The sequence below is a fragment of the Thalassophryne amazonica genome, chromosome 3, assembly GCF_902500255.1.
Source record: "Thalassophryne amazonica chromosome 3, fThaAma1.1, whole genome shotgun sequence".
Classification (NCBI taxonomy): Eukaryota; Metazoa; Chordata; class Actinopteri; order Batrachoidiformes; family Batrachoididae; genus Thalassophryne; species Thalassophryne amazonica.
Genome location: NC_047105.1, coordinates 36860466 through 36880697, shown reverse-complemented (window position 1 = coordinate 36880697; position 20232 = coordinate 36860466). Strand labels below are relative to the sequence as shown.

The following is a 20232-nucleotide window of genomic DNA, read 5'->3' as shown; positions in this document are numbered from 1 at the left end:
CTACACAATCTAGAGCCTGTGCATCCCCACAGGCAACGCGCTAGTTTATAATTATATGCTGTCTCCTGGGAAAGAAAAAATAAATAAATCAAGTTACCATTTCAAAAATCACATATAGACATTCCCTGGTACCAGGAAGGTGTTCCTAATTATTAGAGTGAATCTGACGCAAGTGTCAGCAGAAGTTCATGAAACAGGATCAAACAGACATTATTAAAATACAACCAACAGTCAGAAAATCAAGAAAAAACATATGGCAAAGATAACAATCATCAGAGATTTTGATTGACAGATATTCACACTTGCCCCTCCCTGAAACCAGTTTGTGTCAGTCAAGTTGATGAGTTTGCAGATAAACCAAAGAGAAAAATGTTGGAGGAGACAAGCAGGCGGCTCCACTGACAAGGAAACAACAACAAAAAAAAATTATGATGAGAATAATTACATTTAATAATCACATTAAACTGATTATTCTCAAATAAACATGTTACAACATCCATCCTCAACATGAGCAAAATATTTTAAATTGTTTTAAGTGATCAGTAAGAGTTTCTGACCTGAGGTGGTGAGACAGCTCATTCATACTGATTTACTGACTTGAAACTGCAGCTTTCAGGCCACATTTATAGGTTTTATTGTGTTGCACAGGCCAGAACTTATTAGAATTTATTTCCAACATGCATTCACTGCACTTAAATCTACAAACATTTCAGGGGCAGAGCCAGGATTTTGTAAAAGGGGTAGAGGTGGTGGCATGGATTTGCAGTATGCCCCCCCCCCCCCCCCCCCCACTCCACACCCTAGAAAAGTTTGAATTTTTAGGTGCCGTTTCCTGCATTTTGGTGCATATTTTTCTACAAAATGCAACCACAGAACCTGTTTTGTTTTTTAGTAATTTGAACTTGTATTTTACAATCTTGAATGTGATACTACGAAGTTATGATGACACGAAATTAAAAAGGTAATCAACCTTGCTGAATCATGGTCTGGTACAAATTTAGCTGAGTCACTTGTTGATGAATAGAGCATTCAGAAACAGCATTCAACATGTTTTTTTGGTCCATGCCCCTGCACACTGTAAACTAGCAGAACTCAAAAATACTGAGGCAATCAATTGCCATAAAACTTTTGAGTTCATAAACTTAAAAGTCAGTTGTTCCCTGAACTTAAACTTTTGATTATTTGCTACTTGTACCTCATAATTAGAATTAAAGTGTTCATTAAGTAAAAGTAAGTCCCTTCAGGTGCTCCCTTGTTTTTCACTCGGGGTCACCACAGCAGATCCAAGGTGGATCTTGCATGTTGATTTGGCACAAGTTTTACGCCGGATGCACTTCCTGACGCAACTCCACATTACATGGAGAAATGTGGCAGGGGTGGGTTTTGAACCGGGAACCTTCTACACCAAACCCAAGTGCACTAACTACTTGACCACAGCCCCTGCTAAAGTGTTCACTCAGTCAACCCAGCACCTCCTAGTGGATGAACCATCAACTCGTCATAACTCCTTCATGCCTTACCTGATTGACTTGAAACTTTACATGTGTAACGAGGGTTAGACCCTTAACACACCTGGCCCCTCTGTTTGTGCACTGAGTGACCCCTAGTGGATGAACCATCAACTTCTCATAACTCCTTCGTGCATTGACTGATTTGCTTGAAACTTGAACTGTGTGATTATTGTCTGCCCCGTACACACCTGACCCCTCTATTTGTGCTCAGAGCGCCCCCTACTGGGTGACCCATCAACATGTCACAACTCCTTCATGCATTACCTGACTGAATTGAAACTTCATATGTGTGATGACGGTTGGCCCCTGAACACACCTGGCCCCTCTGTTTGTGCTCTGCGCGCCCCCTAGTGGAAGAACCATCAACATGTCATAACTCCTTCATGCATTGTGTGATTTGCTTGAAATTTGAACTGTGTGATGAGTGGTTGCCCCTGTACGCACATGCCCACATCTGGTCACAAGGGGACGCACTGGCCTGTGTAGGCGGTCGCACGGAACGAGGGCCCGTATGTGACTGCTTGCAGTCCTAGTTTTATATCTAATTACTTAATTCTTTTAAGTTGTGCTTAAGTTATGCTGTGACGTTTTCTTACTTTATATCCAATTAGTTCTAGTCAAACAACAATTCTGAGTTCAATTTACTCAAAAAGCAATACTATGTTACACAAACTTGAAATATTTAAGCAAGTAGAACATTTTCTTAAAACCTTGAGTTTACACTACATCTTTTTAATTAATTTGAACATTCAAGTTCATCTTTTTAATTGTCTATTTTTTGTGTTATTGTTTTACTGGATGTGTGTTGTTTTTTTTGTTTTTTTTGCAGACTTGGTTGGTTGTCGATGTCTATCAAGAATTCATACAAAAAAAACATTATTTTTAATGGTGTTTACAGGACAAAAATAAAAGGCACAACATAAGAGTGACAGAACTGTTGCCACTAATCAACAATATTTAAACCTTTTTTATTTTATTTTCACATTTTGTAAAAAAAAAAAAAAAAAAAAAAAAAAAATTTGCTATTTTTCTCAAGGGTGGGTGACACACTGTTTCAATCCCAGCTTGTATCTAAATCTTATTAACCTTTGGGGTAGAGCCAAAGTTTAGTCCTTGCTTTTTGGTTTCAGGGTCATTGCGTCTTCTCTTACTGTGGCTTCAGTGGTGTAGCAGGCCTGTCTGATAACCAGAGGGTTGGAAAATTCATCCCCAGCTAATCCTGAAATGTTCTGAAGCAAAATACTGAACATCTAATGGATATGGCATTAAATATCCAGAAATGCAAGCACATAGCTTTCAAAGCAAGGTATTAATTTTCTGATCTTTCTGTGTATCCGTGTTAGGACTCTTCGAAGGCAGTGTCCCTGGGTCTGTGGATGGAGGAGATGATCTTCAATCTGGCTGATTCAAGGCTCTTCTTCAATGACTTGGAAGTGAGTGCTCATGTACTTAATTTACCTGATATTATGTTGTTGTGCTTGTGTGTGGACACACTATTGTGTCAACAATAACTCAATAGCAATACATGTTACACAGGTAATATTTACCCTGTAAGTACCCCCTGGGGAGTAGATGGGCTGCTTACATTTTAGGATCATTTGATGAATATATTTGTAAAATAATGAAGACGATTTGTTTTTTCCTAACAGCCGTAAGTTTAGAATGCCACAGACGGTGTATTAAGAATGTATTGGTGTTATGACACAACAGCATGACATAGAAATATTCTACAGCGCTAATTTTTGAACCATGTCTCAAAATATGCAGCATGACACTTCATATTCAGAATTGATATATTTTGTTAAAACTGATACAATGATGCAGATGTATTTACTACTTAGGGTATTGTGATTTGTTTTTTTAAGCGCTACATCTATTTTTAAAGAAACAAAATTTTTAGGAGTTATGATTGATGAAGATTTTACATGGAAGTCACACATAAATTACATAAAAGGAAAGATAGCAAAAGCCATTGCTGTTTTGCATAAAGTTAAATATTCATTAAATAGTTATGGATTATTAACATTGTACAATTCATTGATTGTTCCATATTTGACTTACTGTGTACAACTTATACACAACCTTTATTTATTTTGCAGAAAAGAGCTTTAAAAGTGATTGGCAACAGTCGATTTAGAGATCCATCTAATCCATTGTTTATTAAGTATAGGGTACTTAAATTTCATGATTTAGTTGATTTGAAATGACTACAAATAATGTACCAAGCGAATAACAATACCTTACCAATAAACATTCAAAATATGTTTGAAAAAAGAGTAAGTAGTTATAATTTGAAGGGCATAGAAGTCTTTAAAAAACCAAGATTCAGAACCAAGATAAAGGAAAGGAGTATTGCAGTGAATGGTGTAAAATTATGGAACAACCTCAACAAAGAAATCAAAGAATCAAGGTCGCTTAAATTATTTAAAAAAACGTATTAAACTTGATGTATTTCGTAAATATGAAACTTTGAAATAAGTCAGTGGGCTGTGACAAAGCCAAAAATGTAATCTGTTAATAATGTTTAAAATGTTTGAAGTTTAAAATGTAATCTATTAGGGATGTAGTCTTTTAAATAATGGTTAAAATTAGGAAAGAAGTCGGTGGCATGTGACAAAGTCATAGAAATGCAATGATGTCGACTGATAATGCTTTGCAAGATTGTATTGTAAAAAAGGGGCAGAACATATAAGACTTGTTCTTCCAAACTGCTCCTTTTCATTCAATGGTTTGTAATGTTTTGTTAATTTTGCTTTTGCTTTTCTGTTTTTTCTTTTAAATGAATGAAATAAATCCTCAATAAATAAATAATTTTAATATTCTCAGGAGCCTAATAGATGGTGTGACATTAAGCAGTTCAAGTGCCTCTTATTATATATGTAAGGCCTCGGTCCCACCGAATAATAGGCCATGAATAATGAGCCACATGTGGGTGTGTCAGCGACTATTTGAAGATGTTGTCACACTTTAAATGCAGTCCAAAACAGTGATGCCACCACTTTTTTTAGTAACGAACAATCTAATGCGTCAAAATCAGTAATCAGATTAAAGTTACTTCTCCAAGTCACTGTGCGTTACTATTATTTTTGCATTGTGGGTCGACAGCAGCATTAAACTTGGTCTGTGGGCAGGGTGTCGGGGTTCGACTGAACTGCCCACTTTAAGTGAGCTGTGAGCTCTTCATCCGCGGTTTTCTGCAGCAGCTACAACTCGCCCTCCTCTTAAAGCACGGTGACAACAGCACACCTGCACTGAGCTTTAAAGACATTTTTATGCTTTTTTTCTTCCCTCCAAAGCAGGGGCGAATCCAGATGGAATGGGGGCATGGGGCAGGGATGTGACAACACCCCTAGATTACAGGTCCAGTTTTGAAGCCTTTTTTTACTACAACTACTAATACTACTTATAATAATAATAATAATAATAATAATTTCGACAAGTAAAATGTTTAGAGAGAATTTAAATGTTAGAAAATGTTAGAAAGAATTTAATAGTTACATGTATAAACAATGTAGGTTAGAAATTGCAAGTTTTACTGTTACAGTGCTGTCAACAGTTAAATATGAGGTCAAGAAAGAGGTCTTTATTTTACTTTTTAAAAATCAAGTATTTATTTTCATTGAAGTTAAGAAAGGGTGACTATAAAGTGAGTTTTGACAAAACAGGTATCATTGTCATGTTGAGGTGGCAGAGGGTTGTTGTCGGCAGCTGGGGAAAGTAACTAAAAAAGTAACTTGTAATCTAACTTAGTTACTTTTACAATTGAGTAATCAGTAAAGTAACAAGTTACTTTTTCAAGGAGTAATCAGTAATTGGATTACTTTTCAAAGTAACTGTGGCAACACTGATCCAAAATAAGACGCTCCTGTACAGTCTGCCAGTGTTCGCCATATGCCAGGATGCTGTTCACCTGTGTTCCAAAGTCATTAAATGCACCAGACAGTCTCCTCTGTGCTTCCTCTCGCTGGCTTTATTTCTTCCGCGGCTTTAAACACACAGTCATTTTGACATTGTGATCCAACTTTTAACTTTGTGTTTGTCTGTTATTGGCTGCAAAATCACTCTTTTGCAAGATGGCGTTTTGCATAAATGCTCGTCTTGAGCACAAGTCATTTTGTCAGTGCGCACACACAGCATAGCTCATCTGATCCATTAACAAGATGTTAAATCTATCATAAACATAGTTTTACAGCTGCTTATATAGAAGGAATGAACATGCAACTGTTTTACCAAGCTATTAAAACATTACAAATAATTACCTTTTAAGCTGTTCCAAATACGTTCTCCACCTCATGAAGCAAGAGAGAGGGAAAAAAGGGTCCAGATGAAACAGTCCTCTGTGATTCCAGATGCGATTAGAGGTGTTGAAAAAATTTGGCACTTCCACGTTGGCTTCATATTCCAACATGGGAGGGTTTGGCTTGCTTGAAATAAATGTCAGATATTATCGCAGCCTCTGCAAGCTTTTCACTTTTTTTGCAGTAATTCTGGAATTTGAATTTTCCAAACAGGCTGGAAAACAGCCGATACATAACAGATGTCATACTTTTGACTACAAAGTTGACATTAAAATGTTGTTTTTCTATCTGGCATGTATTTGTGTCTTATCATGTGTGAATTCTTTAACATTTTCCAAACAATTTCCTTTCTTGGAATGACGGTGCTGTGAAAATATTCAAAGGAGAGGTTGTTAAACTCCTGCTCTTGGCTTTCATACTCTGCTGCAAACATTTTAACATGTACAGCCTCAAAAAGTGATGACTCCCCAAAGTAAACTCCAAATGGACGTTAAAGTGCGCTTTTGGCTTTTTTGTTCCAGGCTGTAACCACGTTTACTTATGTAGTAAAGCTGGACATTTCAACATGGGCTTCTATGTCGATTGTCTCGCTTTTGGTGCCAGCCTCAAGTGGGCATTCAAGGAACTGAAAAAATTTGGCACTTCCGCGTTGGCTTCATATTCCAACATGGGAAGTTTCAGCTTGCTTGAAATAAATGTCAGATATTAGCGCACCCTCTGCAAGCTTTTCACTTTTTTGCAGTAATTCTGGAATTTTAATTTTCCAAACAGGCTGCAAAACAGCCGACACATAAAAGATGTCATACTTTTGACTACAAAACTGACATTAAAATGTTGTTTTTCTATCTGGCATGTTTTTTCTGTCTTATCATGTGTGAATTCTTTAACATTTTCCAAATGATTTCCTTTCTTGGAACAATGGTGCTGTGAAAATATTCAAAGGAGAGGTTGTTAAAGTCCTGCTCTTAGCTTTCGTACTCTGCTGCAACCATGTTAACATGTACAACCTCAAAAAGTGATGACTCCCCAAAGTAAACTCCTTGTGGACGTTAAAGTGTGCTTTTATGAGCTGCTACTGACAGAACAATGCATGTGTTTCTCATCCAACATTCTTCTGCCTTGTTCTGACAAAGAAAACGATTAGAGGGGGTGGGCAGGGAGGGAGAGAACAAGTCCACTTTGTGCTGTAATTATACGTGTGTGTCGGGCGAAAATTAGTCAAATGGGAGGAGGAACAGATGAGGAGCAAGAGGGAAAAGAGCCAACAAAGCCATTTGCAGAGCCGGTTTGCTGCCCTCTTTTGTTGTCAGGATTCGGTAAACCTCTCAGGCATCAGGCTGAGGTACAATTATCTCGTCCGTGCCGTGTCGGCAGCAACATCGGCAGCTGTGAGTGTTGTTGTTGCTGTCATTGTTGTAACGCCTGGCGAATTCCACATAATTATTTCAGGCAGCTGTGACAACCGCGTTAATCCACGTCAGAATTTCCAGTTCTGTCAAAGCTGACACGAGCACGTCACTGTCACCATTCCACTCCTCTACCGCCTCTCCAATCTAAATTATGAATTAAAATGAAATGACGCTGCTTCATTTTGAATGAGTTTAGTTTGTGAGGATTTCTCCTTGATTTGAGGTTGGTTAGTTGTTAGGTCTCGTTTGCAGTGGATTAACTGGTTCCAGCTGTTTGAAAAATGCTGCAGATGTGTTTCAAACTGCTGGAAACCATGTAGTGTCTTAGTTTTTAACCTGGTTTTAAACCGATGGTAAAATGGTCTCAAGTGAAATCTGGTTTGAATCACAGAAATCGCAGTATCAAATTGGATATAAGATGAGGAGCTTTTTAGTTTTTTACCTCTAACACTGAAGTTGGAGGAGGTTATGTTTTTGCCCCTGTTTGTTTGTTTGTCTGTTTGTTTACTTGTGAACAGCCTTGATCCCACAATTTTTCATATATCGTTATGAAATTTTACTGAAGATTCATATCCTGATTACATAGTCAAGGTCATAGGTCAAAGGGCAAAGTCAGGAAAAATACCAGAGAAGTGGAAAAATCCCTATCTTTAACAGTGAAGGAATGTTCAGAAATTCATAACTGTGTCAATAAAGATCAAACCTCTTTCATATTTGAGAGTGTTATGTAGGACGGATTCCTTTATTGACTGACAAAGTTTGATCTGCATCTGATCCAGATTACAGATTTTGTGGCCATTTAAATTTAACATTGAAAACCCTATTTAATGTATATTTTACATTATAGCTTAATCAAACATGCCCCAATCACTCACATAATTGAAAGTGAGGTGCAGACTGGCGCTCACTATCACCTGACAAAGATTGATCTGGATCTGATCCAGACTGTGGATTTTGTGGACATTTGAATTTAATACTGAAAAGCCCATTCGATGCACATTTTGCATTATATTTCAATCAAAAGTGCCTCAATCACTCTCATTTGGGACAATGAGGTGCAAACTGGCACTCTCAGTGAAAAGATTAAGTTTGATCTGCATTGCAGGTTTATTTGATTTTTGACATTTGATTATATTATTTGATTTTTGATATTTGATTTTAACATTGAAAGGCCATTTTGAGCTCTAATTTTTGTATTATATTTTACCTTAGGGCCCCTTCACACATAGTGCAAATTTGGTCGAATTAAGGCGAAATGCACAAAACAGTTTGAATTAGCGCACCATGAAACATCGCGCAGACGGTCAGGCGTGCACCATCCCGGTGCAATGGTTTGTGCACGCGAAGGTGTCTTTTGAGCAGGAAGACAGTGTGAGCTGCTGCACACTGTGGGAGGAGCTGCACGACATCACGCTGCTGTTGTGGAGGAAAATAAAATCAAAAGCATCTGTATAATTAGTGAATATCACTGGGTTGATATAAATAATACATAAAAGGGGATGCAATACAGAACTTTGCGGCTAAATAACCCTGGTTAAATAAAAAAAAAGCCACTCAGGATTTGAACCCACACACTCTGATTACCAGATAGAAACTTTGCCACTGCACTAACTCATAACAGGAGCATGAAATGGTTAAAATCAACAAGCAGATAAAAGAAAAAAAAGTGCTGTGATAAATGACCAAGTATTTTCTAAAAAAAAGTGCTGTGATAACTGACCAAACAGCATTTGGTGCTGTGTATTTCTGCTGATATGTGACGGAAAATGGTGTATTTGTTGTACTGTTGGTCTGTCATATGGTCCTGCGGCATGCTGCTCACTGTCAGACAGATGTGACATTCAGATCTCCTGCTGCATGTCCACATGAACTGGCGGTCCAGTCCAGCTGGAACAGCCTGTCAATGTGTGCACTCTCCAGCCCGTCGCAGAAGCGATATTTGTTTTTTATGTATTTCGATGTGAGGACAGCAAGCGCACACAGGTGTATGTCTGTCAAAACACAGTGCGTGTTCTGCAGCTCTGATTTCCAGGAGCTCTGAGTTGTCTACAGCTACCATGCCCCGTCCGTTCAGTGCACAGACCAAACTGTCACTCTGTGATCATATAAGAGGCGCCTCGCCTGCGGGGAGGCACACGAACCACACGCATACACTGTTGGGGGGCAGAGAGGGGGGAGCGTGTGACACAGGCACACGTGTTGTGGGGGGAGTCAACGCTCTAGCACATCACGTGTGCACTCGGCAACTCCACAGTCGTGGGGCACTTAGACAAATTTCACATCCAGCTCAACAGTGATTGTCTGCTGACTGTTTTTGTGTAAATAGTGTGAATGGCCACACATTTTCTAAGTGCCAAATGAGCAGTGTTAGATGTTCCTGTGTGTTAGCTGGAATTTGGCCGACACCTGATGCAAGAGGGTTCGATGGGCTCTCACAGCACACACTCTGTCTTTCAGCCGCTGGTGTGCACAAATGATTGTGCCAACAGGTGTACGAGGCATTCGCGGCAGCTACGAATTCACACGTTTTGCATACGATTCCTGCTTCATGCACACTTCGACTAAATTTGCACTATGTGTGAAGGGGCCCTTATGAAAAGTTACTTCTAACAGGACTTTGACCTTGAAAATATTTTCCAAGATAAAAATTTGTGGAATTGGAAACTAATGTTGGAGGAGGTTTGCACTCTACGAGCACGGTGCTCTAGTTTTTAATTATTATTATTGTCAACTGATAAAAGAGGTAATCTAATGGAGGTCATCTCATCTCTCTGCCTGAAGGCAGGGCATCTCAAAAAGAGGACAATGAATTTAGATGAACCTTTTGACCCAGATCACCTTCAAAATTGCTCTTGTTATTTCTTTCTTTAAAGCTACAGTGTGTAGTGCTTATTAACACAAATGGAATATAGCATTCATAACTGTCTTGTTGTGTGGGCCGCTGAAGAGGAGGTACTGCTGGCCCACCACCACCAGAGGGCGCCCTGTCTGGAGTGCGGGCTCCAGGCACCAGAGGGCGCTGCCGCCTCACAGGAGCAGCCGGGGTGACAGCTGTCACTTATCGCCTACGACAGCTGTCACCAATCATCTGATCAGCAGTGGTATATCAGCAAGACTACATCTCCACCTCTTTGCCGAGATATCGCTCTACCTAGGAGGTACAGTACTCAGCCGACTGTGTTGTCTTTTTGACATTAACACTTTGTTACTTTTGTGCGTTAAATAGCAGCCATTCTTCCGACGAGAGGTGGAGGTGGTTTTCCCGCCATACGGGTTGCTGGGTGCAAACGGACCCACATTTAACTGTTTTTGCTCCTCGCCAGCAGTACCAGATCCGACACGCGGCGGCAGTGGCCACCTGGGAGTTCGGGACTTGGCGGCTCCAGTATTCCCGGGGTTCGGTGGCGGAGGAAATCGTGTGGTTCCGGTTCTGCTTTGGACAGACGTCTCTTATCTTCGAACCTGCCCACGTGACACATTTTGTGAATTGACTTCTTTGTCTATTGTTGTAATCTGTTGTGTTTGTTGTGCTTATTCACAACAGTAAAGTGTTGTTATTTGACTTCCTCCATTGTCTGTTCATTTGCGCCCCCTGTTGTGGGTCCGTGTTCCTACACTTTCCCAACAGGATATCTCGGCCAGCGTCATGGACTCCGAGGGGCGTCACCCGGCTGTTGAACGACCAATGGGAGAGCAGGGAGCGCAGGCGTCTGCAGGAGACGTGATTGGTGAGCTGCAGCACATTCTCACCGCCTTTACGGCTCGGTTGGATCAAATGACTGAGCAAAACATCCTCCTGAACCGCAGGGTGGAGGCTCTCTCCGCACAGATGGCGGCGAGCGCTCAGGGCGCTGCTGCAGCTCGTCCTCCTGCCGACCCTGTGCAGGATATAAACGGTCCAGTGGTGGTTCAACAACCCCTCCCACCATCCCCTGAAGCATACATAAGCCCTCCTGAGCCGTACGGAGGTTGTGTGGAGACGTGCGCGGATTTTCTTATGCAGTGTTCGCTCATCTTCGCACAACGTCCCGTCATGTACGCGTCAGATGCTAGTAAAATAGCTTATGTGATTGCTCTGCTTCGGGGTAAAGCACGCGCCTGGGCTACGGCGCTCTGGGAACAGAACTCACAGTTGTTATCAGCATACACTGGGTTTGTGGGGGAGTTCAGAACAGTGTTTGATCACCCTAACAGAGGAGAGACCGCTTCAACTGTGCTGCTGTCAATGAGACAGGGACGCGAGAGCGCAGCCGCTTATGCAGTCAACTTCCGCATCGCGGCTGCGAGGTCCGGCTGGAATAATGTTGCGCTCCGCGCCGCCTTCATAAACGGACTGTCGTTGGTTCTGAAGGAGCAGCTGGTAGCTAAGGAGGAACCGCGGGATTTAGATGGGCTTATCGATCTCGTTATACGGTTAGACAATCGGTTGGAGGAACGCCGTCAGGAGCCAGGCGAAGGACGTGACCGGATACGTGCCGCCCCTCTCCCTTCCGGGTTCGAAAAGGGGCCGCCCTCCCCACGCTCCACAGCCGCAGCGCTTTGTGGGGCAACAGCTCCCCCTGCTGACGTTGTTAGGGAAACACACAGGGCCAAAATGGGGAGGCTGATCCGTGGAGAGTGTTTTCTCTGCAGCTCAACTGAGCACACACAGAGAAACTGCCCCAAACGGCCAAAACGACCCCCCCTTAGACTGGGCTAAGGGGGGGTCAAAACATTCAAGTGAGACACACACAAATTGCCACATGACTCCCAGTCACAATCCTGAGCGGGGATTTAACCCTTCAAGCCCGAGCACTGGTGGACACGGGGTCAGAAGGGAATCTGGTAGACAGCAGATGGGCAAGGGAGGTAGGGCTCCCTCTGGTGGCGCTTCCTTCGCCGTTGCAGGTGCGGGCACTAGATGGCACCCTCCTCCCTTTACTCACACACAAGACACAACCAGTAACTCTGGTGGTGTCTGGAAACCACTGGGAGGAGATTGAGTTTTTTGTAACTCCTTCTACCTCCCGCGTGATTTTGGGCATCCCATGGATGTTGAAGCACAATCCCCGGATTGATTGGCCGTCTGGGGTGGTGGTTCAGTGGAGCGAAACCTGCCATCGGGGGTGTTTAGGATCCTCGGTTCCTCCCGGTTCACAGGCTAAGGAGGAGGTCAAAGTCCCTCCCAATCTGACGGCAGTGCCGGTTGAGTACCACGATCTTGCTGACGTCTTCAGTAAGGATCTGGCACTCACCCTTCCCCCGCACCGTCCGTACGATTGTGCCATTGATTTGGTTCCAGGCGCTGAGTTCCCATCCAGCAGGCTGTACAACCTCTCACGACCTGAGCGCGAATCAATGGAGACCTACATCCGGGACTCATTAGCTGCCGGGCTGATCCGGAACTCCACCTCCCCGATGGGGGCAGGTTTCTTTTTTGTGGGCAAGAAAGATGGCGGACTTCGTCCATGTATTGATTACAGGGGGCTGAATGAGATTACGGTTCGCAACCGATACCCGTTGCCATTGTTAGATTCCGTGTTCACCCCCCTGCATGGAGCCAAAATCTTTACTAAGCTGGATCTTAGAAATGCGTATCACCTGGTTCGGATCCGGAAGGGAGACGAATGGAAGACGGCATTTAACACCCCATTAGGTCACTTTGAGTACCTGGTCATGCCGTTCGGCCTCACCAACGCCCCCGCGACGTTCCAAGCCTTGGTTAACGACATCTTGCGGGACTTCCTGCACCGATTCGTCTTCGTATATCTGGACGATATTCTCATCTTTTCTCCGGATCCTGAGACCCATGTCCAGCATGTACGTCAGGTCCTGCAGCGGTTGTTAGAGAACCGACTGTTTGTGAAGGGCGAGGAGTGCGAGTTTCACCGCATGTCTTTGTCCTTCCTGGGGTTTATCATCTCCTCTAACTCCGTCGCCCCTGATCCGGCCAAGGTTGCGGCGGTGAGAGATTGGCCCCAACCAACAAGCCGTAGGAAGCTGCAACAGTTCCTCGGCTTCGCTAATTTCTATAGGAGGTTCATTAAGGGCTACAGTCAGGTAGTTAGCCCCCTGACAGCCCTGACCTCTCCAAAAGTCCCCTTCACCTGGTCGGATCGGTGCGAAGCCGCGTTCAAGGAGTTGAAACAACGGTTCTCTACTGCGCCAGTTTTGGTGCAGCCCGACCCTAGCCGCCAGTTCATGGTTGAAGTGGACGCCTCTGACTCAGGGATAGGAGCCGTGCTGTCCCAGAGCGGAGAGACCGATAAGGTACTTCACCCGTGTGCCTACTTTTCACGCAGGTTGACCCCGGCTGAACGGAACTATGACGTCGGCAATCGAGAACTCCTTGCGGTGAAAGAGGCTCTTGAAGAGTGGAGACATCTGTTGGAGGGAACGTCCGTGCCATTCACGGTTTTCACTGGCCACCGGAACCTGGAGTATATCAGGACCGCCAAGCGGCTGAACCCCAGGCAAGCCCGCTGGTCACTGTTCTTCGGCCGTTTTGAGTTCCGGATCACCTACCGCCCCGGGACCAAAAACCAGAGATCGGATGCCTTGTCCCGGGTGCATGAAGACGAAGTCAAAACGGAGTTGTCGGATCCACCGGAACCTATCATCCCGGAGTCCGCTATCGTGGCCACCCTCACCTGGGACGTAGAGAAAACCGTCCGGGAGGCCCTGGCACGGAGCCCGGATCCCGGAACTTGGCCGAAGAACAAACTTTACGTCCCACCAGAGGCCAGGGCTGCAGTCCTGGACTTCTGTCACGGCTCCAAGTTCTCCTGTCATCCAGGGGTGCGTAGGACCATGGCAGTTGTCCGGCAGCGCTTCTGGTGGGCGTCCCTGGAGGCCGACGTCCGGGATTATATCCAGGCCTGCACCACCTGCACCAGGGGCAAGGCTGACCACCGCAGGGCATCGGGACTGCTCCAGCCGCTGCCTGTGCCTCATCGCCCCTGGTCCCACATCGGCCTGGATTTTGTCACGGGCCTCCCGCCGTCCCAGGGCAACACCACCATCCTCACGATAGTGGACCGATTCTCCAAGGCGGCCCACTTCGTGGCCCTCCCAAAGCTCCCGACTGCCCAGGAGACAGCGGACCTCCTGGTCCACCACGTCGTCCGGCTGCATGGGATTCCAACAGACATCGTCTCCGACCGCGGTCCCCAGTTCTCCTCGCAAGTCTGGAGGAGCTTCTGCCGGGAACTGGGGGCCACGGTGAGTCTCTCATCCGGGTATCATCCTCAGACCAACGGGCAAGCAGAACGGGTCAATCAGGAGGTGGAACAGGCCCTGCACTGCGTGACGGCCGCGCACCCAGCGGCCTGGAGTACCCATTTGGCCTGGATCGAGTATGCCCATAACAGCCAGGTGTCTTCAGCCACCGGCCTCTCCCCTTTTGAGGTGTGTCTGGGGTATCAGCCCCCGTTGTTTCCGGTGGTTGAGGGAGAGGTCGGTGTGCCCTCGGTCCAGGCCCACCTGCGGAAGTGCCGTCGGGTGTGGCGCACCGCCCGTTCTGCTTTGCTAAAGGCCCGGACGAGGGCAAAAGCCCATGCAGACCGTCGGCGGACCCCGGCCCCTGCGTATCGGCCAGGGCAGGAGGTGTGGTTGTCCACAAAGGACATTCCCCTGAAAGTGGACTCCCCTAAACTACAGGACCGTTACATCGGTCCCTTCAGAATCCTTAAGGTCATCAGTCCAGCCGCAGTGAGGCTTCAGCTTCCGGCCTCACTGCGGATCCATCCTGTTTTCCATGTGTCCCGGATAAAGCCGCATCACACCTCACCCCTCTGTGCTCCGGGTCCGGCGCCGCCTCCTGCCCGGATCATCGATGGCGAGCCGGCTTGGACTGTGCGCCGGCTCTTGGATGTCCGTAGGATGGGTTGGGGCTTCCAGTATTTGGTGGACTGGGAGGGGTACGGACCCGAAGAACGCTCCTGGGTGAAGAGGAGCTTCATCCTGGACCCAGCCCTCCTGGCCGATTTCTACCGCCGCCACCCGGACAAGCCTGGTCGGGTGCCAGGAGGCGCCCGTTGAGGGGGGGGTCCTGTTGTGTGGGCCGCTGAAGAGGAGGTACTGCTGGCCCACCACCACCAGAGGGCGCCCTGTCTGGAGTGCGGGCTCCAGGCACCAGAGGGCGCTGCCGCCTCACAGGAGCAGCCGGGGTGACAGCTGTCACTTATCGCCTACGACAGCTGTCACCAATCATCTGATCAGCAGTGGTATATCAGCAAGACGACATCTCCACCTCTTTGCCGAGATATCGCTCTACCTAGGAGGTACAGTACTCAGCCGACTGTGTTGTCTTTTTGACATTAACACTTTGTTACTTTTGTGCGTTAAATAGCAGACATTCTTCCGACGAGAGGTGGAGGTGGTTTTCCCCGCCATACGGGTTGCTGGGTGCAAACGCACCCAAATTTAACTGTTTTTGTTCCTCGCCAGCAGTACCAGATCCGACACGCGGAGGCACTGGCCACCTGGGAGTTTGGGACTTGGCGGCTGCAGTATTCCCGGGGTTCGGTGGCGGAGGAAATCGTGTGGTTCCAGTTCTGCTTTGGACAGACGTCTCTTATCTTCGAGCCTGCCCACGTGACACATTTTGTGAATTGACTTCTTTGTCTATTGTTGTAATCTGTTGTGTTTGTTGTGCTTATTCACAACAGTAAAGTGTTGTTATTTGACTTCCTCCATTGTCCGTTCATTTGCGCCCCCTGTTGTGGGTCCGTGTTCCTACACTTTCCCAACACGTCTGTTTGGTCCATGTATAATTGACCTGCAACAACAAACCGATGTGTTTTCATGATCTTAGACTGAGCGCTGCACATCTACATTGGAGTTGGCCCCTCCAACTAGCTGCTAGATAGCGAGCTAGCTAGATGTCTGTCTGTTTGTTTACATGGAAATGCTTCATCTTGTTGTCAGATTTCCAGTCTGTGATTCACAGTTTGGGTGGGCCTCAGAAAGTTTTCAGATTTCAAAGAGGGTGGCAGCGTTTTTAAGTTTGGAAATGTCTGGGCTAAACAACACGCTCACTATAGACTAGCTTCCCTTACCAAAAAGTAGTATATGCAAGTATGTTTGAAGTATACTTCTAGTTTACTTTTTATATACTTATCAGTACTATTTTTTGGTAAGGGTCGCTAAGTGCAGCATTCGTGGTGGAATATAATATAGCCGATATCAGGAGACATTTTTACATTCAAAAGATCCATGTAATAAAAACACATTACATTGCAGCTGTGTGGATCCTTGTCATTTCATTGGTGCTTTGTTTGTCACATGACATGGATTATTCTTCCCACTTCTGTTGCGTTGCATTTAGCATGCAAATATGGTTCCATTTACTGTGCAAATTTGGTTCCATACCTTTTGTACCACTGCACACTGTGTCCACGCACACACTATGGGGCCTGTGTTTAGATAAACACAGCTGTGTTTGTTTTGCTGACGGACGACAATTTGAACGCGCTAATTGACAGCGCTAACACATACACACACACAAAAAAAATACACTACACCATAAGCCGTCATGAGGCATGAAGGGCTGTTAAGATGAAAAGCTGGACTAATTTCTGACGCAATTTTTTGCTGGACTGAGGAAGTACACAAAGTCTTTTTTTGGGGGGGTGTCGGGGGGAGAGGACCATCACAAACTATCTAATTGTTTTTCCAAGATGACTGAGAACAATTTTGGAATCCTATTTAAAGTTTGTGTTGGACTGTTGATGTCATCAAAATGTAAGTCCCTTTTCTGTTGTTTATAAATTAATATTATATCAAATGACAAGGATCTATTTTCACCGTTATATAAAACAATAAATGAATGTTTTTACATTCATTCAATGGAACAAATATTCTGTGAAAGCTGGAACGTACCATTGAACTCATAAAACATTCATTATTTGTACAATATTACATGGACTGCTTTTAACCATTATTCCATTTGGTGGTAACCGGTTTGGAAGAGAGGGTCCACTGGGCCTAACCTCTTTATATGATTTATTATTATTATTGTTATTGTTGTTGTTATGTATGTGTGTGTGCACCAAATAAATTCATTCATTCATTTTAACAAAAATTTAATACTTTCAAATAGCTAACAAACCAGATCCAGTTTTGTTCAATTTACAAAAATAAAACATATGATTCTGTTGACGTACACCATTAATCACTTTTAATTGTGCTGTTGTATATAAATCTATTGAATTGAAAATCGAAAAATAATGGTAATTCACCATATATTTTTTTTGTCACACTTTTGTAACATTACTTAACCTACTTTAGTGCAACATATAGCTTACCATAAATATAAAAACAACTTCAACATGCTCTCCTTAATACTAAAACTAGGACTCGTGGACCCTAGCACTAGTGGGAAGTTCCAGGTTTGGAAACTTTAAGGTGAAACCCAAAACTGGAAATGGTCTAACAGATTTTGCTGGGAATGTGCGAGCGTGTGTGTGTGTGTGTGTGTGTGTGGACCTCAAGAATATTTTCAGATTTGAGAGGGGGCCATTCTTAAATTAGGGGCTGGCTGACTTACACAATCAAAAGAAAAACATGATTTTTTTCTGATAACTGATTTATCAGTGGGAATGGGCGGACTTTTGAGCTTGTCGATTTGAGGATGTGCTGCTGTTGTTATCTGTTTTATGTCACTGGCAGTTGAATATTTTAAGGCTTGGTCCATTTGTCAGACAAAACAAACCACTTGGAGATGTCAAGCTGAGCTCTGAGAAACTACAGTGATCTTTTATTTAATATCTTTTGACTGAAAACAGAGCACTTCTGTATTTCTGTCATGATATATCCACGCTTCATTTCTCAGGAATGTGACCAGGTTCATATTGATGATGTGGCATCAGATGACAACGGACAGGATCTCAGGTAAAGATCCTCCCATTTTACTCCACTTGCAGCTCTCTAGCTTGGGCATGTGAACCAGACTTGCCCTCTGGGTTTTAGTTTTTAAGTCTGGGCATCAGTGTGTGTATGTGTGTGAGTACGTGCTCGTGTGTGCAGGCATGTGCCTGTCTTGTATTTTCCTCAGCCATATAATATATCAGAGGATTATCCGCTGCTTTCCTTTCTCATCAGAGCAGCCCTTTATCATCTCCTCTGTTTCCCTCCGTCCACATATTTTACTGCACAAACATGCTGAAGTACTTTGGAATACTTTTAAGAGAAAAAAAAAACTGTACATTTTACTGCACTTCGCTTTATATATTTTTTTCTGTTAACACTGTAAATAATTTGTGATTTATTTTACTAAGCAGCACTTTGATGAATGCATGAACACTACTTTGTTAAAATAAAATAAAATAAAATAAAAGGAGTGCATCAGCAAACACAACCATCATAACGCAATTATTTCTTTTTTATGTTGTAGCACTTATAATTTTGGGACGGACGGCTTCCAGAGCCCGGCGGGGGCCGGTTCTCTGTGCCTAGGGTCAGGGGTCCACGGAGGTGTGGACTGGATGAGGAAACTGGCTTTTCGATACCGGAGAGTTAAGGAGATCTACAACACCTACAAGAATAATATTGGTGGTATGTTTGTTTACATCTTTTTTTATTTCAAACCCTTACATGAAGGAATTGAATGCACAGCCATTCTGCTCTGTGTGCATCTGATCTCATCAGATCTCAGAAGTGAAGCAGAGTAGGACCTGATTTGTAGTTGGTTGTGAGAGCGCCTTGGAAAACTGGGGGCTCTGTACTTGGATCTGCTGCGGCGACATCGAGCACCCGTGAGGTTCAGCCAAAAGACAAATGACATCAGCAAGTGCAGGAATTGAACATTTCCGACTTTGATGACTTCTACAATGAATTAAATGCATCAGAGGGCTGATGAATACCCTGCATACCGTGCATGCTCTACACACCACAATATGAATGTACAAGTAAATATACATGTCTGTAAAGGTGTTTTTGACTATGTCTGACTTTGTCATATGACTCATGAAGACATTCATACCAGTCAATCACACATACTTTTCTGATCAGTATGTGCTTTAGATCATCCATCAAGGCTTCTTGGATGTTTAACAAAGATGTTTTTCAAACTATCTTTTCCTTGACCTTTGACCAAACTAGTCCAAAATGTAATCACCTCGAGACATCTATCCAAGTAATATTCCCACCAAGTTTGAAGGAAATCCATCCAGCTGTTTTTGAGTTATCTTGTGCACATGCACACACACTCACACACCAGTGAAAACAACACCCTTGTCAGACACGATGGTTCAAGGTGGTAGGACACAAATGCTGGATTCAGATGGTAAAGCTTCAGAGTTTAATAACAGGACAGGCAGGGTTCGGTACACAAAAAGGCAAGGAAGATATAAGCAACAGTGTCCAGAACATCAGGCAGAGGCAAAATCCAAAAATCAGGCAAAGAGGTCAGAACACAGGTAAGCAAACACTGGATAAATACTCTGAAGACAAAAGGCTTGAAAGAGGCACAAGGGACAACAATCTCACAGGAAATGAGGGAAAAAGTGCAGCTTAAAAAGAGGAAGTGATTGGGAGGAAATGCAGGACAGGTGTGGTGGAGGAGTGGCAAGCATCAGAGAGAACAAGAGGGAAACACCCATCAGACAAGAGAGATCCCTGCCACCAAAACCCAATCGTGCACAAAACAGGAAAAAAAAAACAACAATACAGCAATAAACCTCACAGCCCCAATCACGACAACTCTGCTTTCACCATTTCCTCAACGTGCAGGGTAAAAATGACACTGTGGTAAAGAGTAGCGAACACCGATTACTGACGTTCTTAAATATTTTGCAAAAACAAAAACCTCTTATGTTTTGGGTAACAAGGCCCTTGTTAGGATTAGGATCGGGCCAACTTCTGTATCTATTCTAAGTAATTGTAAAAATTGTACCCATCGATTTTCTAAACCCATTTACCCTAGTGTATTGAAAACTATCGGCCAATACCAAATCTATCATTTTGCTCTAAAATTCTGGAAAGAGTGGTGAATGATCTTCTGCTTACAATGGATTCAGACACCACTATGGTTCT

General features: G+C 43.9%; 1 protein-coding gene across 3 annotated transcripts in view; it reads left to right on the top strand.

Annotated features, from left to right (window-relative positions):
• Nucleotides 1-20232, top strand: part of LOC117506553 (eyes absent homolog 2-like) — a 120819-nt gene that overhangs the window by 86014 nt on the left and 14573 nt on the right. For all 3 annotated transcript variants that reach the window (XM_034166062.1, XM_034166061.1, XM_034166060.1), the window contains exons 10-12: nucleotides 2855-2944; nucleotides 18032-18090; nucleotides 18593-18753. In XM_034166062.1, the coding sequence (XP_034021953.1) occupies nucleotides 2855-2944; nucleotides 18032-18090; nucleotides 18593-18753 (310 nt within the window). The remainder of the gene's footprint in view (nucleotides 1-2854; nucleotides 2945-18031; nucleotides 18091-18592; nucleotides 18754-20232) is intronic.